At 38.3% G+C, this 25563-nt stretch overlaps 1 protein-coding gene across 26 annotated transcripts in view; it reads right to left on the reverse strand.

Moving 5' to 3' along the window:
• The window catches only part of APBA2 (amyloid beta precursor protein binding family A member 2), a 109177-nt gene that overhangs the window by 25798 nt on the left and 57816 nt on the right, over positions 1-25563 (reverse strand). For all 26 annotated transcript variants that reach the window (XR_012588988.1, XR_012588986.1, XR_012588990.1 and 23 more), the window contains 4 exons: positions 19276-20282; positions 8206-8286; positions 6808-6844; positions 629-774 (listed from right to left, as the gene is read on the reverse strand). Coding sequence is in view for 19 of the 26 variants with exons in the window: in XM_074600429.1 (XP_074456530.1) it covers positions 629-774; positions 6808-6844; positions 8206-8286; positions 19276-20244 (1233 nt within the window). In the remaining 7 variants the exon portion in view is untranslated. The remainder of the gene's footprint in view (positions 1-628; positions 775-6807; positions 6845-8205; positions 8287-19275; positions 20283-25563) is intronic.

Raw genomic sequence — 25563 nt, forward strand, 5'->3', positions numbered from 1 at the left:
TATTAACATTTAAATCTACCTCTTTCTAACCATGTGTTTGTTCAGATTAGGTGTTTACAGCAGATCCACAAAAAATTGTGAAAGAAAAATTCTCCTACTTGGATTATTAACCAAAAAAAGCATCTTTTACACAGATGTATGAAGCAGTCTACGCTATATTATTTACACAGAAGTTGTTCACTGTAAATAACACCAAAGCCAAACATAATAGTAATGAATCTTTTGTCCTAAGAAGGTAATAATTCAATATATTGAGAGTAATCTTCACAATTTGTAGGAAGTTAAAGGAATTAATGACATAAGAGGAAAAACACAGTCAAAAAAATATCCTGTGCTTTGTCATTGGAATATTTCCTAATTGCAATCTGCAATTTGTCCTTAATGCTTGAATTCTTCATACAGCTTCCAAACAATTTTGAATAGACTCTGGAATAATTTATATTTTGTTCCTCAGAGATGCTGTATGTATTTTCATAATAAGCACTGGAAACTAACTGGTATTTAAAATACCAGATCTATACTCACATAAGTGCACTTCAGAATACGTTTGAAGCTTCAGATCCTGTACTGTCTAGAGATCAGCTCTCCAAGGACCACAGAGTATTCTACAAACATAACAATCCCCTACCTTAACACGGCTCACTGCCTCTTGGGCCTGCATCATTCGTATGTTTTTGGAAGGGTTGCGCTCGGAGAGCAGCTGCGTAGAGCCCAGGTAATTGGCTGCAAAGATGATTCCATCAATGAGGTCTTCAGGTTCACAAGGTCCTGGAACTGACATGAGACATTTACAGTTACTGCCTTGCAAAGGAGAGAGAGATGAGAAATTGAATAAAGGATATTGAGGCCTGAACAACCTTTTTATAATACCTTTTCTAATACGAAACAGGTGAAGAAATGCAGTGCAAAATAAACAATGTTTTTCCCTATAATTATTTCCCCCAAAAAATATTAACTAAACATACAGTATTTAAAGCATTGCATAATGGTTTGACTGTGGAATTCTAGAGGAAAATCACTGGAAATTTTTTTGCTGTGCTGCACTAATAAACACATTGGAATTATTTGTAAGTTTCCAAAATGCTGAGAGGTTCCCTTATCATAACTTTCTTACTCTTTATATGCATGACTGTTACAGTGCCTGAACTAAACTTCTGCTTGAATACAGATTTGTATTTCCACATTTTTTTGAGATGTTTGCAAAAGTACACAGTCCCCAGCCATTATCTCTGGCAAAAATACTGATGAACAATGGGCACAAAGGTTACTTTGCTTGGGCAAAAGTCCACCACGAAACTTAACAGTTAAGAAAGTTTAGGAAACAAGAAAAGTAGGCATCTCAATCCTGTTTAGTCATGTGTAAGGCCTGAATTCAGAGTGACAGAAAAATACAGTTCCCAGGCTGGCACGGAGTGTATAAACTGAGAGCCCTTCCCTCTGACTGCAGGGACTCACAGAAGGCAGTTATGGAAAAGGAGAACATGGAAAGAGTATGAAAAATTTCATGTTAAAAAAGGAAAATAGTGGAACTTCAAAACATCTTGCTATTTTTTTAATTTTAGCCTTCATTCAACAAAATGCCTTTGCATACACTTAGAATTAATTACATAGTGACTTTAGTGACATTCTAACATTAGCTTGATTTTTCCGGCTGTTTCTTTCCAAGGATGAAAAAGAGGGGACAGGGAGAAGAGAATAAAGGATATTATCTTTATCAGACTGGGACTATGCTCATCACACTCTTTATTCAGCCATTAAGCTTTACATCTGGCTTGATTAGATCAACAGTAAAGAACAGTCATTACAGAGTTTGGCCGAAATCTCTTGACAGTGAATATTTTCTGTTCCTCACCAGTTTTTTAAAGAAAATTTGCTTTGATCTGTATCAACTTGCCAAGCTGCTAACACATTTTTTTGAAGTACATCAATCTCATATGCAAGGAGAAAAATGACACTGAAGGGTGATGCTAATTTAAAAAAAAAAGTTTTCTTGCACAGTGGATTAATTCAATTTATTTGTAATCAATTGAATGTGGAAAATTAGTGTGTGGAGAAGGAAAAATATAAAGCATGCTATGCTGATGGAAATTACTGAAATGGTGGTTCGCACATATATCTTTTAGGTGAGATTCCTAGCCCTCATTTACCTGTTCTAATTTAGAAAAAGTCTTCCAACAGAAAATAAACTTGATTAAAAGAAGTGACTTTCTTCTCCAAGCAATGCTGCTGTCACCTATACTTCTGTGCAGACCTCACATTCGCCTGCTGGAAATCTCAACCCTCAGCAAAAACCCCCCAGTCTGTAATTCACTGGTCTAAGTACATAAACACATATATCTACTTACACTAGCCCTGCACCCTTCAGAGACCTGATACTAACTAACAATGCTCACACCAAATGGAGCTATTTGTTTTGCTAGGAAACACTGTAGCTTCGGGCTTTGGAAGGATAATTACATACCACAGGAGGACATATTTTTGCTTTAGATCACATCCGTGCAAACCCAGTAATGGTTTGGATCTTCGTTATAACTCAGAATAGAATTCTGTGGCATTTTAAATTCTCCATGTATTGGGAAAGAATAAAAAAATATGACAATCTCCACTGAAAGTGTGAAAACGCTCAAAGAAATCCTTGGGAAACTACTAATTTTAAAAAATCACTGAAACTTCAAGAAGGCCAAGTCTTCCGGTACCTCAAAAAATGATCCTTGTGCCTGCAGCACTAATTCACTAAATGAAATCAAAGGAAATGAACTTCCACAAGAACTCCATTTATTATATCTCTGTTCCTCTTTGCTTACATCTTTGCACCATTACATTTTTCAGCAAATGGATGATGTATTTTATATGGTATCTCTTCTGATGATGTTATTCATACATCTTTTCAGGCCTAAAAATTAGTCTCACACATCTGTACTTCTTTCAGCATGCAACAAAATATTAATGTTGCATCACATGAACATCTTGTTTCAAGAGTAGCAAAGAGGGAAATTAATTAAAGATGTGAATTTAATGTTAAGTTAGCAAAACTTCATTAGATACCTGCATGAACATGCTCATTCAAAATTAAAGAGGCTTCAATTTTGTTTTCCTACATTCACTTCAGGCTAAGTAAACCGGGCTAAATTGAATTACGGTTGCTTTAACTCTGAAAGACGCTTACCCGCATAATCTTTAAATCAGTTTAACTAACCTCCTTCGATAGGTAATTTAGATTAATTTTCTTGAAATATTTTGTGTGTCTGAAGACGCGTAAAATCACAATTCTTGGTACAAATTCTAATACAGTCGTTACTACATCAAGCAAAGACCAAAATTCTAAGAGTCTGCAGGATTTGTCAACAAAAAAAAAGTTGTGCTGGTTATATAAAACATATCAGTCCCTTAATCTGCTTCCTTTCCATCCCCAAAGCTCTGGCTGAACTCAGGAAAACTTGTTTTCTCTTCGATTATTAGCAAGAATGTTGAATTTGGCCCACTTCTGGTTATATTGGTGCTTTGTACATCTTTAAGCAAGACATTTTTGTCTCAATTTCCAAGTCATCGATAGGCCACGTCAAAGGCACTTTACTTTCGAAGACATGTTTAGAGATCTATTCTCACATACACACTGCTAGGATCTTCGAGCATGAAACAGTAATCCCCACTGTATCTTAGAGGTTTGTGAAATTAATGAGTGTTACAAAGGAAACAACAAATTCTTCTCGTGTCATGGCTGTTTGGTGACAGCAATGTTGCTTTTATCTAATTTATCCGAAAAACTTCTTGAACGTGGTAATAACAGAGTTTTAAGCAATTTTATAATCCTGGTTTTGTTTATTTGGAGTCTTTAAAGATCGGGGGGTTTTGGGTTGGATATGCCTTCACCATCTCTTCATAGCATTAGAAAGTGATTTTTTTTGCTGAATCATTATACTAGCAACAAATTCTGCAACATCACATATAAAACAACAGCATCTATAAAATGCTTATAGCAATAACTGATACAGGGGAGAAAAAAAAAACCACAACCAAAAAAAGGCATGTTGGGAAGAAAACATTTCCAACATACATTTTCCATCATGAAGGCAAGGTAAGCAATTGTCAGGTAAAATGCAGAAAGAATGGAATGCTATTGAAAATTGGCAGGGTCAAACTGGGTTACCTGAGTGTTTTCTTCCCTTATTTCTGACTGCTTTAAATAATATAAAAATGATGCTGACTTGGCTGATGTCCCAGCTCATCAGAGCACTTAAGCGTGCCCTTGCGTGTAAGTATGTGTAAGGCTTACTGATGAGGAAGGGGAGAAGAAAGAAATAGATTTGAAATGTGACGATTAGTTCAATGTGAATAAAGATCGGAATTTTATGGTGAGTATTGGTGCTTAGATAGCTATTTCTGAAAAATCTAACCATAAATTTCTGCATTATCTTATCAGAGATTACTTGGTTTTCTGCTGATCCATTAATGCAACAAGTATAAAAATATTTCTGTACTAAGTAGACTAGGTCTAAACATTTTTAAATTAACTTTTTATTACAAAGTAAGAAAAAGAATATTTATCCAAGAATTCAGCATAACTGAATTTAATAATCCTTTAAAAACATATTTTTATATTTATCTAAAATCACGTGAAAAACAGGGATTCAGGCAGTATTTGGAGACTGGGTTCGGAGCACAGAAGCACTTTCTGCTTCCTGCTGAGAACCACCAGACCCCATGAAGCCACTGAGACCTTGGAGCGCGCGGCACTGCCGCAGATTTTGAATGAGGGGTAAATGGACACAGGGCATATGTCATCACGCAGGATGGCTATCTGCAAGTTCCATAGTTTGGCTGAGTTCTTCACTTCATCAAGGTTGTTACTGTGCAAGGGAATGAGATTTATGATGATAGGACAAATACGGAGGGAAAACAAGCCAGAACCCCAGAACATGGAACTAATTACCACTATAAGCATGTAGTAGTACTACTACTGAAACAATTCTAATAGCAAAAGGACACGTTTCAAATATTTTTTGTGCCTGTTATCTAATTTGTTTTTAAGTTCACATGGCATATGAAAATATTATGTATTAATAGAGATATAGATATAGCTACTGTTATTCATGACTCATGCTGAAAGATAAGTGCCTGAACAGTTGAATACGAATATAACCAGAACATAACCAGAATATATTGTGGTATCCCCATCAAAGCTAAGGGAAGAACAGGGAGTGTTAGCAGGCAGAATCTTTCCTCATGTGCAGCAGGGTCCTGTTCCTTTTGGGACTCTACATACAAATTAATAATAAAAACTCTGTTTTCCTTTGAATTTAGAGAGCAGCCATGTTAGCTATCATAAGCTCCTAGTGAGCTACGTATTTATTTGTATTAGACAATGCCATATAATACCTCCTTAGATAAAGCCTAATAGATAGCTTATCCTCACATACTGTGCAACTATATTAAAAAAAAAAAAAAAAGAAAGCAAAATTATTGAACTAAAAAAGAAAAAGTACTACACTATCTGAAAGTATACTGACCCCTTTCCAACAGAGTAGTGAGCTGATTGGTAAGGAAAGAAAAAGATAACATTTTTATCACAATAAAATTAAGATGTGCAGTTGTATCTCCAAGTGCTGTGAGGGTGAGTTTTCTAGTCTGTTTTAAAGGTCTGCTCATGCTGGCCTCCCTTCATGGCTGTCCACTATACAACCAGTAGGTGCTTATTTACTGCATCGGCTTGCTTTCTTGTCTCTGCCGCCTTTGAGGAATGCATTTCATTTACCTCTATTTAGGACCTGTTAGCCAGTACATGCCAAGTGTTACGTGTGATTTCCTTCAGATGTCAATCTGTGTACAAGAGGCAATCTTTGACCTTTCCATTTGCCCTAGCTATTCAAGGAAATGACTAAAACGAGAAGTTGTTACATGAGCTGAGGAGATCAGGGAATAGAAGAAAAGTGTTGGACATTCTAATATTATTCTAAATCGCAGTAAGTTTTTTCTGACTGAGTGGAGACTGGCATTAGAAATCAAGTTTTTAACATTCATTTATGGTTTCCATTGTGGGGAAAAGTGTGTTTGTGGCAGATCTAAGGGGTCAGATCCTTAGAAATTTCCTACTGTCTTTTCTCACTTTACCATGTAGACATTTCCTTTGCAGGAAGAGCTGTATGCATTTTCCCCAGACAAGGTTCTTCAGCTGGCTGTGAATCAGCGAATGATCACGTCTTTCTGTATAATCCCATTTTATCTCTGTCCACCTTCTTGCGTTAATAAATTGACTTATTTTTCTCCAATCAGAAAATACATAATAGCAGTGCAAAGGAGATTGAAGAAACACATGAAAGCATGGCTCTCCTAAACAGAGGATTACCAATTTTTTTTATCAGATCAGGAGAACCTTTCTGTTTGTGCTGACAACTGAGATTCCCAGAGTGCAATAACAGGCATCATGTCCAAGTGATACAGGGGCTGCTCTGAACAGTTAAACGATTCCTTCCTCTGCACAAGGCCATGAAGAACAGGGTGCTCTTATACCTTCATAAATCTCCACCCTGCTGGGACCCACAGTTAACACTTTTTTACCCCCTTCCAGTTTTGTACCTGTCTCCATCCTCACCTTAATCCTTCTGACAGCTCTATCTGCTCCTCCTTTTTATCACCACCAGGATCCCATTGCCACAGCAGGGGGATGAAAATGTTAAATACTTCAATACTTAAACTTTTCAGTTTTATTCTTTTGGGTTTGACTGTTTTTTAGAACTGTAATCTTTTAATTATACTAAAACATTTCCTTCTGTTTTTTCCTACTTTAACTATGGATGATGTAAAACTTACCATCAACAAAACTTGGAAATGAAGACACTTTCTTTGTCTGTTGAGAAATAAAAATGGTATAGCTATAACAAAATCATTGTCACAAACTGAAGTGAATTCATATTATATTTAAACAGCTGACCATTGTTTAAAAAAAATAATCAAATTTCTCTCTATAACTTCTGCACAGCTACTATTTAGCACAGTGAAACACATTACATCACAGCAATTAACCCAACCTAACTAAAACCTAAACAGCACTAACATAGTGATGTTTACCTGGAATCTCAAAGCATTTTAAGCAGATCCCACCATACAAAATAAGAAGGAAGAATATGAAAATTACCTACGAATTCAGCTATCAAATGTGCAATACAAACCAGCAATTCCCAATTCAACAGTTTGTCCACTAGATCACGTTGCCTATTAATGATATCCCAAATTTCCACTTAAGAACATTTAACAATGTTTTACAAAACAAGATTCTGGATCAGTGAATGAAAAGAACTTTCCCTGATTGCACAGTACATAGCATTACACTTAATCTCAGCAGGGGCCACAACAGTGCTCTTTTTATGCTACTATCTCTGTTCTCGATAAACAGATACAGTCCTTCCATTTGCTCTTTTGCCAGCCTCCTCAGGCATTCCTGTTTCCAGGAAAGAGGCCAATTTCTCCATTATGGGAAAAGGCTTTAGAAATGTGCCTCTTCATTAATGGAACAGGCTACAGGCTAAATATGTAACATGTTTTCGAGATAACAGACTTCTGCTTTTAAGTCTGAATTTCATTTCATTGTGTCTAGCCTCAAGCATAACCTCATTCTACATTCTTAGATGTCTTCTTTGCTCCAGTCTTCAGTGACAAGAGCAGGTCTGCCTATCCCTGCGTCTTTTTCACAGCTGACTGAGCCAGGACATGTCTTACCACAAAGGCCACTCAAAAAGATGTGAATCATTTGAGCCCTCAGCACTGAATGATGTGCTTGATATCAGGAGTTATTTAAAGAGAATTATTCCTGTGGGAATTAAGCAGTCCTTTGGTTTCAAAGACTGATGTTGAAGGCGGAGGAGAAAAAAAGCAGAAGCCAATTTCTTTTTGATGCTACTTGTGCTCTCTAATAATCCAAAAAGAGAATTTCTGAAGCGTTCTCCCTATTCTTTATGTCATCAGAAAATTTTAGGCGTGAGTACATGCCATGGACAGTTACATCAAATGAATGTGGCAGCAACAAATTCATGGGTATAGTTCAAAGACTTTCCAGAATATGCAGATATTATTGTCAGTTCAGGAAAAGAAACAGAGCAGAGTATGTATGTGTGAGAGGTAGAAAGCTGACAATTTGGTGCCGCTTTCCCTCATGGAAGCCTGACCACAGGAAGATAGGCAGCAGAACGGCCTGGCGGCCAAGGGACCTACCTCGGGGGTATTATTATTGTCAACTGGTCCGTTGAGGTCTGACCGCTGCTGCTTCCTTGGCTGCTCTAAGCCATTGCACATCTATAAGAAAAAAGAGAATGGATTTCAAATCCTTTTGTCTTCTGAAAAGCTTCAAAATAGAGATTTCAGTGGAAGTCAACAGTGCAAAGATAGTCAGAAAATTTTCACTAGATTAAATTACATTCAGAAAAATGTTAACAAGAATTCATAAAACATTAACATATGAAACTATTTGGCATGTTCTCCATTATTTTATGACAGTCTTTGGTCATGAAGCTGTTCTGTGTATTTATTTACATGTAGTTATTTATGTGCAACCAATAATTCATTACTGATACTGAAATATCGAAATGTGATACATTGGTTGGAATTTACTATTGTAATTTAGAAAATATGAGATACATATAAAAATATTGAGCTGTTAAATTATAATAAAAGATCTACTTCAATGTAAATAATAATACATTTCAATTATCATTAAGTAGCAGTTGCACTACTGATTTAAACTAAATTCTTTTATTACAATGCAAATTTTTCACATCAAATTAAGCCAAATGACATGATCAAATTGTTCAGAAACCAAAGTCAGAATTTTTAAATGTGTTTATTCTCAGTACTGGACAAAATCAAAATAGTCCTAACAGCCACCTCTAACCTGAAAATGCGAATCCTAGCACTGAATATAGGATTCTCTGTTCATGGGAGATACCTCGTGGCATCTCCTTCCTTTTGGGCCAACCAAATCTACAGGATTCTGGCAACACAGCTTCAGACTTCTGAAGAAACGTAAAAGGGAAAATATAAAACCTTACACAGGGAAAATACTAAGTCTTTTAAACTACGGAACACTCTTTTTCTTCTACGTTCCAATGTTCTCAGGGGCAGAATTTCTTCTCCAGACCTGCCACAAGTCACAGAACACCAGCACCCAGCACAGGCACCGCCTGTGTCCCATACATACTAAGAAAATAAAGTTTTTATGACTCAGAGTTTCAGTGTGAGAAATGTGGAAATCCAAGGTGATTTCTGGAACAAATTTTTATGGTTTAGGATTCACATTCCTTTTTTCTCAGTTTCCCCATTATGTATTAAAAAGAGTGCCTAAATGCCACTGTCATTGTAAGGCTTCACAAATAAGAACTTGTATCAACAATTGTGCAAATGGAAAACAATGAGCCATTATTTATTATTATTATAATACATTGAGTATTATTTCAAAGGGTCAGCCTGAATGTTACATGTGAACATAACTCCTTATCTCATGACTTTCAAATGCAATATGTAGCTGTAATCAAAGAAAGTCTGCATGCTCATCTCTAGACAAATTATTCCCTATGAATAATATTTAGTCAGCTAAAGGAAATGGACTAATGAAGCAGGCACGCTAGAGCTATTAACTCAGTAATGCTAATTCTCAGGTAAGACAACATACACAAAGCAACAATCCACCCAAGTAGTATGCAGGGTTTGAGGAAAAAAAAGAGCATCTGAGATATACACAGAGCACCGAGACTTGGGCACGCAGTGCCCTGTCTATGTGGCTGTAGAAGCTTACCGTATCCCTGCTTATAAATGCTATTCTGTTTGAGACGAGACAAATCTAATTAAATTGCATGGCTAAACTAATATGGAGCAATATGTGTTGATGTGCAGGGAAATATATTAATGAGACAAACAAATATCTAGAGGGCTTTAATAAAACAGGCATAATAATCATAAATTATTCCCTAAAATAGTAAGATTAGATCAAGTATGCTTTAAGCAGGGAAAATGACATGGCCACAATGAAGAGACATTAAACTGTAAGCAGTGACAGTAAATATATTAACTCCAGTATGTACAACAGAATGTTAATACTTCTAAAGCTCTGTCAGTTCTGATTACCACACACTCGACTGAACTGAAAATGCACCTGCATATAAAGAAAGAACTGGTTGACTGGTTTAGTAAGCATAGCCTGGGTGCCGTAAACATTACTGAAACATGTCTCTGTCACAAATCGTACGTGTCGATGGACTTACTCAGCTCTGGGGATCATAATACACATCTGGCTCTTTGGTCATATATACTTCCATATAGTCTTAATATAAAATATGACTAAACGTTTGGATGACATTTCGTTTTTGATTTATACATAGCTGTAATTTACTGGAGTGCCTATTTTCAGGATTTTAGGAATATAAACAAGCCTTGCTTGTTTATTTCCTAGTCACATATGAAGTATGTACATGTCACGTATGTAGTATTTATGTTGTTATTGTATATTGGCTGGGTTCCAAAAAGAAGTCTGTGCAGAAGACATGACTGTGCTGGGATCAATGACATCACCTCTACAAGGAACATAATAAATGGTTTTTACTTACTATTTGGTGTCTGTATGTGAAGGCCTATTTTTTCCCCCAGTGTTTTGCCTATGTGTTTAGGAGCCCCAGTCTAATTAGGCAGAATCTCAGGTACAAAGAATTCTTCCATTTCTTTTATGCACATCTGTGCACACAGTATGTTCCACCTCTGGCTGATCTATTAACACTTTTTTTTTTTTAAAGTGTTGTGATGGGGAGAGGAGGGTGTCACTATGAGCGCTTCCTCCAAACAAAGCTGAGCGTAATACCACATTCTTGAGATCCTCTCAGCTTTGGAGTGTAACACACCCTGCATCCCTTCAGCAGCAGCAGGAGCTATCGAGTGGTCGGGAAGGGGAGCCGTGCCTGGCTGAGACTTTCTGTGCCCAGCATCTGCCTGCAAATATGTGGGCTGTTACAATGGCCCTTTACAAAATAAGGGTTGAGATCATGCTAAAGAAATGTTTGCTAATGTGGTATCCCAGAAGGAAAGGGTAGAAAGAAGTACAGGGAGAAGGGCTTCCCTTTCTTTCCATAAGACTTGCAGTGTCAAAGGAGAGAACTACGCAGAGTAGGCACAGCTGCATCTCCCATAGGCAGCTGCAAACCATGTAGTCATGTACGTCTGGAAGGAGATGCTTCTAGACCAAGGATGAAGGGACTGTTTTGGAGCTGCTTTACAAAATCATTTTTAGAAAACATGACTTCTGGTATTCAGTGTGGGCTGGAAGTTGGTTCATGCTCCCAGGTGATCTGACCGATGTCAAATAAATTATCATACCCGATACTTGCTTTCTTCATGTTTCTTACAGAGTTTCCAATTTATATTGTTCTTTTAAGTGTTACAATAGCTAGAAAAATCACATTTGAGGGAAACACTAATAAGGTATTATAAATACTTTATACCCTGACTTGCAGTTTAGAATAGGACCTAAAGATAAACTGAAAATCTGGACTTGACTGCACACTAACACCGAGGTGCAGTTATGTTAGAAGTCTCTTATCCTGGGATAAGATTCTGATAAGATGACAGATTCTGCAAAGGAAAGATATAAAAATATTAAAGCTGTACTGTTATTAATACTTTTGCCTGTGAGCAAGTACTGAGGCAGTGTCCACCATCATGTGATGGAACATGAGGCAGAAGAAAATGCCATCATGAGGCTGAGAGGAAAACCGGACTCTAGTTATTTGAGGTCACTGAAGCATCTATGCACATCTTTCAGAAATAAGCCTGAAGTTCTACCCGTGCTGTGGCCAGCCTTGGCCTGATAGCTAATTGCCAGGTCTGGGGCCACCTGGGCCTCTCTCCTCCCACCAATCTTGCTAGACCACCCCCCAGCCAACCAGGCCCCCTTTATAACCACCCCTTCCCGCAGGGTAAAGCTTTTCTTAGCTCGAGGTGAGGGCTGGTAATGATTGAGTTCTGCTGTCTCTTAACACTCCTGGTTCTTTACTCCAGTGTAAGCTGATAGGCTTTTCAGTCAAAAGCTCATCTCAGTGACATGGTCCTCCTCAAAGTTGCCACCTGTGATCCTGAATGCTGCTGTGGTGCTCAGTGCCAATGAAGCACTTTCCTGCTGGCGAACATTCTTCTGGAAACCAGCAGGTTAGTCCCTTTCTTGATTTACTCAAAGGAATGTTTTTTCTGAGTGAGGAAGGGAAAAATTAGGTTTTTTCAGAATGGTTAACCCTTTCGGTAAAGACTTGGTAAGCAAGCACTGAGTGCAGCTCAAAGGTGTGGCAAGGCTTTAGTATGATGTTTAAACATTTGAATAATGAGGCTTCTGATCCATACCTGTCAATCAATCTCTTTATTTACTAGCAATACTGTTCAAATATTATCAAATACTGTGTTCAGAAACCAATGTACTGGCTTTGAAACTCATCTTGAAGACTACTAAGCTTCTTGGAAAAGATACGTTTTGTGGTAGGTTTCAATTGAAAGAGGTTCTTTGTGGTAGGCTCCAAGAAGAAAAAAAACCTTCTTGGAAAAGAGATGCTTTGTGGTATGATGACTAGATTATTAAGTTACCTGTTACACAAGTAAACCAACAGATCTAATTGACTTTTCATCCAGGTTTGTTGCCTCCCTCTAGAACAAAGGTAAAGCAGATGGGTATTGTTATGTTTGTCACTTAAGGACAAAACTTCAGCGTCTAGTTTCAACTGCTGTGATCTTCTGTTGGTTTCTGAAGGCAGTTTACCATTGGGCCATGTGTTCTCCTGATATTTAAACACTATTATGTTTATCGAAAGACATCGAGGTACATCTAAAACATCTTTTTGGAATCAAGAGATGGTAGCCTAGTAACAAGTCTATTATGGTGGTACTATTCCTATTAAACTACATGACTGAAATAATTTTTCTCGTTGATGCTGGTGATGTGTAGTAGTGGGAATGGCTTAATGTATTACTGAGCTGCTGCATTAGTTATTGTAATATTACTAACATGCTGCTGTCAGTAGGAGCAATTTGACCCAGCAGATAGAATTTGAATGAGGCAGTTCTTGACTAGCAGAAGGAATTCTGATTTTGATCACAGGAAAAAAAGGCCAGACTTCACGTTCTGTTCTCTCACAAAGATTCCATTACTTCTGTGCTGATTTAGAGGTGGTGCTAGCACATGTCAGCAGTGAAGAGGAAAATATTTGCAGAAAAGACTAGTTCCAAGTAAGCAAATCAAGTTAGAGTATGGAATTAGCATTATGAAAAGAGGAGTCAAAGTAAGTTTAGATATCTAAACATTACACAAAAGAATTTCAATACTTCATCCAATTTCAATAAACGTTAAAACAATCACCACTTGATCTTTATCTTAAAGAACTGAGAGGTTTTTTGTGCTTGCATATATTTAAAATTGAGAACCAGGCATGATAAGAATTTCAGAGAAATGGCTGTGCTGAATGGTGCATTTTTATGTAGATGTAATTTGGAGAGCATGCTGCCTTCTGCTTTAAACTTCCCAGAGAAGACTCTGTCACTAATGTATCGTTAGGTAAGGGACATTGATTTTGCTGTCTCCTGGTGTCAGGAGTTTGCTGCTAAAAAGCCATGACTCAGCCAATTAGCACAGAGAAACTGGTTTTGTTTGAGAATGTTTAGACTGTTTAGCACTTTTCAGTAAGTGCTTAAACTTGCTAAGTTTGGGAAATGTCACTCACTAATAGCTATTTACTATTTCTGCCCCACAGCTGCCTAAAACACATGGGAGAATGCAGCTAGCTTTTTTAATACTCTTTATTTTACACCTGTTTGTTTTTTCCACAAATTCTATCAAATGAATCCCATAATACTCAGACTGAATTCCAGTAAGACATTCCTAAGATGAAGGTCTTCTAAACACATCTATGATCTTAACTGCTTCGGATTGTTCTAAGGGGGAGATCTTTTAGGGACAAAAGACTCCTGGATTTGGGCTCTTTGCAGAAGAGCACTGTGCCCAGGCCAAGACAAGGGAATAAACCTCAAATATTTTTTGTCAATACTGAGCTCTACTAGTGCAGGTACGCAAAACACAGTAGCAGTGCTGATGGAGAACAAACTGAGACAAAAAAACCTTTGTAAAATATTTTTGCAAATTTTTTGTTGGTGATATTTTATCTGTCTCTGAATGTCCACGTTGAAAAAGTGTAAGAGCATAGCCCGTATCAAAGTTGTCACATAAGACTAACAGTGCAGAAGCTTGTGGGGTCCCTACCAGGGGAGTCTATATGAGCATATTAGGTTAGGTTCTCAAAGGTATGCTGGTGATATGAAAGTGTGATTGAGAAATGAGAAGCAATAGGATTCATGTGTCACAGGGAGCATCATTAAAAAGTAGACTTCCCTCTAAGGTCCTTGTTCTTAATGGTGATAATGGCAAATCCCCGTTTCTTCAAAAGGGTATAGGTGAAGTCAGGGTGTTGGTGCTGTTAAAAAAACCTCTTATTGTTGGCAAATAGATCCATTTGAATAGGGTAGGAGAGAATATGCATACTCAGGAGTCTGCAGTCTGAAATTCAAGTAGATGAGACATGAGCACTGACGGTCTAATCATCCCTTTGTTCTTCAAGTGTTGAGTCCCATAGACCTCTTTTGTCCCCACTCATCAGAAGTAGCTCTCAGGCTATGCCGATGCCAGTATTTCATAAAAGTATGACTCTAGTTGGGATGAAAAGAGTAAACTCTGACACATAGGAGGTTCCAGACAGGAGCAATTATTTAGTGATGTGTCCCATTAGTGCAAAAGACATCTTCCATTGGAATTATTTCAGCTGATGTCCATTGTTTTGCTAACTTTTTTCTTGACTGCTTCTAGCATTCATTAATGATGCTACCTGACTGTATAGAGTTAGCGTTAACTTAATATTAGTAAATAACAGGCAATGCCATTGTTCTCTGCAGATGTCTTATGGGTGCAACAGGAGAAACTAAAGTTCCAAATTTTGTCAGGGAGCAGCAGGATGGGCCTGGGGCTGTCCCATACCATGCTGCTTTGTGGGAAGGATACATTGCAGTGAACTGGTCTGGAGTCAAGCTTTTTGTGGTTCAAGCTTTCGTTTAGACCAGGCCCTTGTTCCTATTTTGTGTGGTACAAAGAGTCATCTGCAACAGGGGGCAACTCTCATTTTCCATCTAGTAAACCTGTTCCTAGGTTGATTATTAGTGTGCCAAACCAACGATATTCTAGCTAAACTTGAAGTTATGCAAGTGTCATAGCATTCCAAAAGAGGAAAAAAACCCAAAACTTCAAGTCAACAGCAACTACTTTTGCCCAGGAACACCACATCAATTTAAAATATGTTAGTATCAGTTCAGTGAGCCATTTGGTTCCTCTTCCTCCTTACGCCACCCAAAAATATACCTAAGTCAGTTAATTCATGTCTATTTTAAAATAAAGCTGTGATAATTCAGGAGAATTACATCAATAGAGTGTCTGACCACGTTTGACTTCTCTGCATGAAGCTGAAATATAAAATGAAATTATAAGCAAAAAAGAAAATTTCTTCATGTGTCAGATACATTAACAATTGGCTCAGTCTGAGATGACTAAGATGTCAATTCAGGGTGAAGGGAACTCCTAGCTTACGGAAGTTGTTAAATTTTACTTGTGTTGTAAAATGCCCAAAATATTCAGTTTCAACTTCATCGATGTAATGCTTTTCTTAAATAATGTAAGCATGGAAAACCTGCAAGAAATAAAAGTTGTGCTACACAGTGAGTTAAAGCAAATATGCACTCTAAATGTATTCTAGGTTTCCCTCAGGCTTGCCTAGTGCAAATCTTCTGCACTTCCCTAGAGGTATTTACAAATAAAGGCTCATACAAGCAAGCTCACATATCCCAGAAGTTTTCAAGGGTGAGCATGTATATTGAAGAATCAGACTGACCCACACTGAAAGTAAAATGAGATGATTACCTTGTTTTCCATTCTCTGTAGATTGTTGGGTCTTTCTTAGAAGTGACTACTGTTCCATGGTGATAAATTGCTGAAAGCAAACCTAGCAACTGGAAGGAACCTTTCAAATCGCATTTGTCTACTGGTTATTTAACATTTTGTATGCAAGTCTATTGCTAGCCTTTATCATGAGCTATGAATTAATAACTATATATTTTTAAAGGTGTGTAAAAATGTATTGTGTATCAGTTACTGTTAACTAACCTGAAACTTTATGCATCAGTATTACCACCTATGGGAGGTAGGAAAGGAGGAGAGGAGCAGAAACGCACAAAAAAGCTAATGACAGCACAGTAAGTGTATAAAACCACAAAATGCACATTCTAGTTTGCTTATTGTTTACAAAAACTGACATATACATAGTATTTTGGTTTAATTTAAAAACATTCAAATCTACATTTACTTAAAGAATTGGGGTAAAAACATGTTTCATATGGAATACGTATGCTTCTGTCTCATCCCTCTCACCATGATATTTTGTACTGTGGGATGCACACTTAAAATAACTGAAATCTTTTAGCAAGATGACAAAGCCAAGGATCTTCCAAGCAAATTCTCTGCAAACAAGAAGTTGGGCATGCAAATCTACTGATAGTGGCCTTGGATTTTTCTCCTTCCACTATGTAAGAATTGTAATTGAAATAATGACAACCTCAGTTTCACAAATGAGACACAGGTTCATTTAGAGAGTACAGGAATTGCATCCATCCCTTGGACAAACAAAATCCTCTGTGCTTTATCTAAATTCTTTGAGGTCCAATATCTATGTTAAAGGTCCAGCCACACGTCATGTTAAGGACAGTTAAGGACCTATTAAGTATAAAATTCACTTTGGTGGAAACGCATACTGTACTTTTATTCTAATGCCCTCACAATGAGCCTGACTTTTAGATAAAGCTGAGGATAATAAACAACCTGCAATACGTGAACAGAACACAGCAAGACCAGTCTTGTTATGACAAACACATTCAAGTAATGCTTGACAAAGACTATTTAACTTGCCTTTTTATCTTTCTTTTATATCCCTGGAGGCCTGGGTGGGAGTGAAGAATCCCCTCATGTCTCCATTTGTGAGCCTCTATCTCCATAAGAATAGTCTCTATGCCTTGGAGGCCTATGTGCTCCTCTCTTTGGTGAAGATGCTCACAGCAGCTTTGCCCCTCTCCTTTCTTACAAATTAAATGCATGTCTTGGCACCCAGTTTGTTTATCCCTTCATGCCCAACTGAAATGATACCTGTGCTGCTCTCTCCTTTCCTTTCTCTCTTCTCATTTGAAGGAATGAAATAGTGTATTGTTTAATGCTCTATCCATTAGACAATAGTTTATGGGTTTTATGAAGAGTGAAGCAGAAACTCAATGGCCACATGCCAGCCAGTGGCTACCTATCACAGCAGCACCTCCTCCATTATTAAAAAAGATTAAGGCATTGGCCCAAGACTGACTGGAAATAACAACTAAAGCTCAGATGGGCAACTTAGAAATACTTAGGTGTCTTTGTTTATTTTCACACCAGTGGCAGTTATATCAATATCCTGGTGTTACAAAACCCTCAGTTGTTAGCAGTCTGGCAAGAAGAATAAAGGTACAATGCAATTCAGCTCAACCTCTGCTAAATAAACTTCTAAAGAGTACAAAAAGATGTTGAAATGAAAGTCTATTTTGAATTCTATCTTCAACCAGCAATCATTCAGGGGAAAAAACCCCAACAATTTCTTACTCAAGCATATAGAAGAATTCACTAACTTTCTTATTCAAGAGTTCCTCTTCTCTTTTGTTCTGCAAATGCTTTCAAAATTTGCAAGCAGCAACACTCCCAGTAGCAGCTGCTGGTGTACTGTGCCAGAAAGACCATCGCTAGTCTAAAACATGCTAACTGGATTTCTCTGCTCCTAGCCAATACCTAGTAACTATTTAAACCATTTAAGATCATCAAGCTTACTCGCAAAAGAACTTTTATGCTGTACGTAAAGCACTGAATGTAGTAAGTTACACAATTTGGTTCTAATTATACGTCGGAAAATGGAATGTAGAAAGGAATATTAGAAACTTGCTGTAGATATGGGAAATCTGAAAATATCCCCATAAGATTTTTTGTTCACAATTATAATAAAGGTCAACATATACTTATAATTATAATAAAGGTCAGCATATACTTAAACATCTTATTTCCTTTTACTGTTTTTCAGAGGAATTGACATATTTTAATGTCTGTTTCTAATGGAATCATCTAGATTAAATTGTTTAACTGTGGGGCACTTAACTATAAAAAATCGTAATATTTATAGCTTTGATAAAGCTGAAACAGGAAACATACCTCTGAAGTTTAATAAAGCATTTTAATTAAAGATGAGGTAAAATAATTCACTTTTCCTTACCATAACATCTAAATACATGTTGTGTTTTACTTCTTTTAGGTAGATCTCTGTTCATTGCAGAGAGTAACTAATATTCAGCTGCATATAACTTCAGAGATGCAAAGTCAAAGCTTTAAACTGACCTGAGAGCAGAGAATTAGATACATCTCTCTCTGAGGAAATAAGCACATTCCATTTGAAACTTAAAAAAAGAAGAAAACCTCACACCTCTGTTCTTCTAGAAAAGCTTGAGCTTCATTCCCAGATTCTTTTTTCTGGCACTCAACATTAGAACAAGAAAAGATCATGCATGGTTTAAATTAATGTTTACACTGTTCTTGTACCAACAATGCTGTTAAGCAGTTTTATCACATATAAATCTCTTATTTCTTCCTTCTAGCCAAGGTTAAGATATGCCCAGCTAGTAGAAAAACACAGCAATATGCAGGCACTTCTTGCAGTTCCTCTTAACACATGGAGTATATAGCCTTGGCATACATTCTATTAAAAACAAAAGAAATTAAAAATAATCTCCCACTAAGGCAATGGAACAGCAGTCCTTAACGGGGAAAAAAACCCCTTCAACTATTTCAGTGCTGACCCCAGTTTTATCTAGTGTGTCACTGCAGAACAAAAATCCTGTAAATGAACCAGTTTTGCCCCGTGCATCTGGAACACCTTGTTTTACTTAGAATTGTCTGTTCCCTGTGCAAAACCTCTTTCCCGGCTTTCTAACTGAATTGACTACATTCAGCACCTTTTCCTAAACAGACAATGTGATTATGTAGCTGTGAATGCAATACAGAGCAAAAAAAGTAAAAAAAAATATTGCTCTTAATTCTGTTTGGAATAAATAACTAAGATAACATTTGCATAACACCTCTGAGTCTGGTTGAACAGAAGCTCATACCTGCTCTTGTGGCCACTTCTGTCTGTCCTCTGGGGTTCTTGACTTTGCTTTAAAGCCTCTAGGCACATCTCCACTGTGCTTAGAGGCAGATGGGATATTCAGTGATTTTGGCCTCCCCTCATGCCTGTTAGCACTGTGAACAGCTTCTCCCTTTGAACAAGTCTCTTTATAGTCCTGTGCCATGTTTTCAGTCCCAGTGTGCTCTGGACTCATTTCTGTGGTACTATTTATACTGCTCATGCTCATACTCATTTTGATTTCTGCTACAATCTGGTCAATGTCCTCTTCCTGGTCTTCCAGCTCTGCATCCTCTTTTCTAGAATGATACGGTGATATTCCCTGCGAGTTTCCATTAGCCTCTGCTGGGTAGTAGTCCGGATAGCCACCGTCACTTTGGCAATACTGTATGTTTTCTTCTTGGTCTTGAATCTCTAAAGATGACACTTCATCCTCCAAAATCTGAACGCCATTATCTTGACCGTCCTGCCACTCTTGCCTGTCCGTCACCTCATTTTCATCTTGGTGCTGAATTTTACCTTCAGCCCATTCTTCTACAGCTTCCTGACATTCATCTGTTTCAACATGGTGTTCCTCGTGGGGAGCATACTCCTCCCCATTGCAGTCCATTCCTTCCAGGTAACTGTCATCCTCTGGACAGTATCTAATGTAGTATGTGATTCCCTCTTCTTCTTCTGGTAAGCCTTCATCATAGTCCTCCTCCTCAGAGGTGTTATTCACATAGTCAGAGCTGGAGTCACCATCGCCACTGTGATCGTTGCACTCATGTTCCACGGGTGTAGGGCTACCTTGTCTGACAGTTGCTAGTTCTGCCTCCTTTGCTGCATAATCTTCAATAGGAAGGTCACTTTCTTCATTTTCAGGCTCCCTGTTGTGAGATGAAGTAGGGCAAGCTCTCACTCTGTGATCCAGCATGCTGGCTGTAGTGCTTTGACGTTTCCTGTTTGCCATAGCCAACTCTTTATATGACAATCATTTCTAAGCAATCACTGTAGGGAAGATGGAAAAACACACAATCAGGAAAAGGTCATCAGTAGACATCAGTGATGTTAACGGGAAACAAACTGATTGATTCATTTGGTAAAAAGGATGCGTTTGTAGATATTTAAACCAGATTTACAGACAGCTAACTTCTAAGATGCTCATATTATGGAACCATGAAATCAAAGTAATAACTTGCACAATGAAAGGGACAGATAAAGAGAAGGTTCTACGTTTATGCTAAATGTATTCTAGCATAGGATCTCTTCTGTCAATTTGACACAGAATTAATCCTGAACCTTGAAATTAGTTTTCAATTTCTTTTTCTTGCCAGTAAGGGGTCATGCTTTGATCGTTATGCAGTAAACAGGAGCTCTTTCCAATTTTCAGCTTAGGTTTTTCTTTAATGTGTAGTGAAAGCATACACTTAGAATCTGACCTGCTCTTATCAAAACTAAAGGAAAAGAATTCTATTAACTTGGCAGTCACATAGGGCACAAAAGGATAATGCACTGCTATTAAATTTATTTTAAAAAATAAAATCACTCACTGGTTTGTTAGCTCTTACTAGCTGGATGCCATTAAGTATCTCCCATTGTTAAACCAAATATTGATTTTAGAATAGACTATTGCAGTTAGAAGGGACCTACAAGGATCATCTAGTCCAGCTGCCTGATCAGTTCAGGGCTGACCAAGTTAAGGCATGGCATTAAGGGCACTGTCCAATGCCTCTTAAACACTGCCAGACTTGGGGCATCGACGACCTCTCTAGGAAGTCTGTTTCAGTGTCTGACCACCCTCTCAGTAAAGCAATGCTTCCTAATGTCCAGTCTAAACCTCCCCTGGTGCAGCTTTGAACCATTCCCATGTGTCCTGTCCCTGGATCCCAGGGAGAAGAGCTCAGTGCCTCCCTCTCCGTGTCACCTCCTCAGGAAGTTGCAGAGAGCAATGAGGCCATCCCTCAACCTCATTCTCTTGTAACGAGACAAGCCCAAAGTCCTCAGTGGCTCCTCACAGGACATTCCCTCCAGCCTTTTCACCAGTGTTGTTGCCCTCCTCTGGACATATTCAAGGATCTTCACGTCCCTCTTAAATAGCGGGGCCCAGGACTGCACACAATGCTCCAGGTGAGGCCACACCAATGCTGAATACAGCAGGATGATCCCCACCCTTGACTGGCTGGTTTGTTCTACTGTGTTTGCTGCCCCCCCGGGATGCAGGGTACCCTTTTGGTGCTGCTGGCTGGTACTGAGCTGCTGCCGACCAGCACCCCCAGGTCCCTTTCTGCAGGGCTGCCCTCCAGGCACTCCTCTCCCAGTCTATACTTGTGTCCAGCATTACTCCATCCCAGATGCAGAATCTGGCATTTTGACTTGTTCAATTTCATCCCATTAATCATAGCCCAATGCTCCAATCTATTTAGATCCCTCTGCAAGATCATTTTTCACACAACCTAATCTATATGCCAGGAAGACAGACACATTTGCAATAAAAGATCATTCATTCTTCCCACTAAATACTTGTGCTACTTTAAATTACATATTCTTGTCTAAACACTGGATTCTAAATAAATAAGCAGAAATCATATGAACTGTATCAAAAATAGCCTAAATAAAGAAAACAGCTAATTCTAGACAGGCTTGAAAACTGATCTGTTGTGTGTGACTTGGATGGGGGAAACAATGTACTTCCCATAGGTATGTTCCTCTGTATTTCATTGTTGAATGCTTATGATAAGCTTGACCTGTGCGGTTACTTAACTGGGGTGAACTGAGCTCAGATACAGGCTTCTGAAAGGCACCCCACAACTGCATGCTTTACTATATGCATATATTCTGAAGGCAGGTCAGCCAACCACATGATCATTTTGACATAACCTGTTTCCCAAGTCTTGCATGCACACACAGGTAACACAAACTGGTGTGGAGCTAGAGGATTAGAGGAGAGCTATATAAAGATTAATTTCCTATAAATTCCTAATTATGAATTTAAAAAAAAAATTCTGTAACTGTAACCTAAAACCTCATAGATATCCCTGCAGAATTGCTGCTATCACAAGGAAAACCCCAAATCTTAGTTTGTGATGAATCCAGGAATCTGATGCATCTATGGATTAGTGCAAGGGCACCATGTGGCAAATCTAAGCTCTCCCTGAAACAGTGATTCTAGATTCTGGGATACAAAGCAGAGATGCATGTTAGTCACAGGAGGAGACATGAAAGGAACACAGCATGTGAAGCTTTTTTTTTTATTGATACCTTGCAGAATTAGTCTTGACAGAAAGCTTTGAAGTAAATAGTGTATCTGAAGTGACGTTTCAAATGACAAAGTTAGAGGAGAAGGCAAAACTTTGCCAGTGATTACTTGCACCTTCTCACTATTAGAAGAACTAGCAGACTTACAAGACTTTCTCAATATGATCCGTATGCCCACTATGATCCCTCTAATAAAGTAGCCATCAATTCTTACTTTGGAGTCAATTGTAAGGAACTCAGAACACCAAGCCAGTTGTCCACTAGTGTTGTCTCTGATTTAGTTGGCTCTACTTACTGCTAACTAAGGATGTTCCTATACTGTAACTGCAGTATAAACAACATTTATTTTACATTGGATTAAAACAGCAATCTAGTCACAACACTGCAATGCTCTGCACAGGCTGCACAGAACTGCCCACAAGCGAGATAGATCTCTTGCACGATCAGATCAGGAGCTGGTAAGAACACTATACAAGATGTCTAAAACAAGTTAAGATGGAGTGCTACAAAAAAAATACTTTTGAATGGCAATGTAAGACAGAACTAAATACACCTCTTAACTGACAGTTATTTCTTGTCAAGAACTGAACAAATTAGTGTCTCTTAGGGAAAGAACTGCTCTCATCTGCACTGACCTCAGTCTACTAGTCATTGGAAATGTTCTCTGTATTAAATAACACTTAGAGATTTACAGTGCAGTAGACCTGCACACAAGTCACTACTGTGTAGCTGCAGATAAAGAAGCACAAGCACAGTCTGAAACTCATGACTCAGATTTTCCTAAAGCATATGGAGATGAGAACCCTTTTCTTAGCCAGAGAGTGTAATGGAGTTTTTCCACCCACATCTACAAATCTTCATTTAGTATCCAGGCCCTGAAATGGCTTTAAGCGGTATCACTGCAGTGATAACCTTCTATAAATTCCAGTAGTTGAATGTTCATAGATGTTACTTACCTGCAAGAAAATCTGCTGCATGGTAGATCCTCTACAACAGTGCATGTCCCAGGAAGCTACTCATTTGGGCTCTGAGAGCCAAAAGCCTGTGGGCAGACAGGGCGCAAGCCTGGCAAGGGAGGGATGGCTGATGTGTGGCAGCTCCCACAGCTGTGGGGAACTGCCCAGGTGAGGGGCTCTGAGGGCTCTAAGCAAATGGTTATCAGCTGGGCAGTGTTGGTAACAGCAGCTGCAGCTCTCCCCCAACAGTGGCTGGTGAAAGCGCAGCATATACGCTATGGGAGGGCGTGCAAAGGCAAATAAATAGTGGCAGACTGGACACTTTTTAGAGCACAGGTGATAAGAAATAGAGAAAGGAATTCTTCTCAAGCATGTCTAGCACTGACGTGCTAGAAGGGCACTGGGAAATGGGTTTCAATGAATTCAGTCTGTGGCCATGATGGAAGAGAGTGCTTTACCCCTGTACGCTGAAGTTGAGGCACATGTTCCCATTGAAGGTAAAATAAGCATGATTTTTTTTTCAGTAAGACACAAGGCTGATCTTAATGTTATGGAAACTGAAGTTGCAACGCAACCTCTGCACAACAATTACGATTCTAGTTGGCCTCCTTACCTTTGCCATCTTCTCAGTCAGGCACTGCTTTTTAGGAAACCAAGTACTGATCACATTAAAAGAAAAAGGCATAATTTATTATTCTCAGCCTTTGAATTGCAGACTCAATGTGCACTGATTATACAATCTTCAACTATGAAATGTAACTTCTACAATTGTACCGACACGTCTGAATTACTAAACAGAGTTTTCAAACCCAAGTCTGAGAATTGCTCTTTATGGAGCTGCGCACACATTTCTGTCAAGAAAACATACAGATGTATTTTAACTCAAATATTCAAACAGCCAAGGTAGCCTAGTTTTCTTCCACTGTTTCAGAATATCTCTCAGGCTTTCTAGAAAAATACTTTAGTCTTACATTAGGTTTAGCATAACCCAAATCTTTAAAACCCCAAATTGTTCTAGGCCTCTTTTAAGTTGTCTCATGTGACACAGCAAGGTGCTAGTTCCTGATGGCTGCAGGTCCAAACTCTTCTGTCTTCTCATCTACAGAGATGTTAGTTTATCTATGTGGATGGCAATTAACTGAACCCAATGTATTCAGTTTTTAAAAGAACAAAACCAGATCTTGGATGTTTTTGAGAAATGCAATAGATACCAAATTTGTATGTGTTCTGCTATTCAATCTACTGTGCAGAAGCCTTCTGAGTCACCCTGTGCAGGGTTTAGTACTTTTCTTAATTTTCTCAAGAAATACATGGTGTTACAAGGTTACATAGCTAATATTCACGTATCAGTTACTAAAAATGCTCTTGAAACTGGAGAAAATACTATATTTCTATCTAATACTACTCCAGTGTCCTCTGAAGCGAAGACAGGAGTAATGGTTTGCTGGGTCCAGAGGCACTTTATGAATAAAGGCTTCAGTTGACTCAACGGGTTATTTCCTGTGCTTGCTGTTAAGACTCCCTCCTACTTCTGGTATCTCAGCTCCCTCCTTGATAGTGGAGAGCTAGGTCAAACTTCTGTATTGCTCCAAGAGCATTTTTCAACTTCTGACTGGGGGAAAAGAAGTGTTCCTGAGAACATGGGGGGTCAGTGCTGTAACCTTCTTTACTCTCTTCAGGATTCAGTAATTTTATCTTGCTGAGACAAGCAAATGCTGATTTATGTTGTACGGTGCACCACTAAAGCTCCATCAGTGTTATCAAGATCAGTGATTAAGGGACCAATTTACATGGGCTCTCAATAAAAATGTTTTGCTTTCAATAATGTTTTGCTTTATTTTTTTAAAGTTTCCCTGCCCCAGCTCAGTGTTGAGAGGAAAAGGAAATAAATCTCCAGAAATGCGCCATGTGTTTTCTATGCGGCAATAAAAAGGAGTATGCACAGGGGAACCAATCTCTCCTGCTTCTCAAAACAGGACTACTGCCTTACAGCTGGAATTTATTGTAATCAGTGCTCATTAGAGCATCATTAGCTTTCTCCCGAATTCCTTGCAGCTAATCCCAGACAGCTGCAGAGA

This window comes from Larus michahellis, chromosome 9 (assembly GCF_964199755.1).
Source record: "Larus michahellis chromosome 9, bLarMic1.1, whole genome shotgun sequence".
NCBI lineage: Eukaryota > Metazoa > Chordata > Aves > Charadriiformes > Laridae > Larus > Larus michahellis.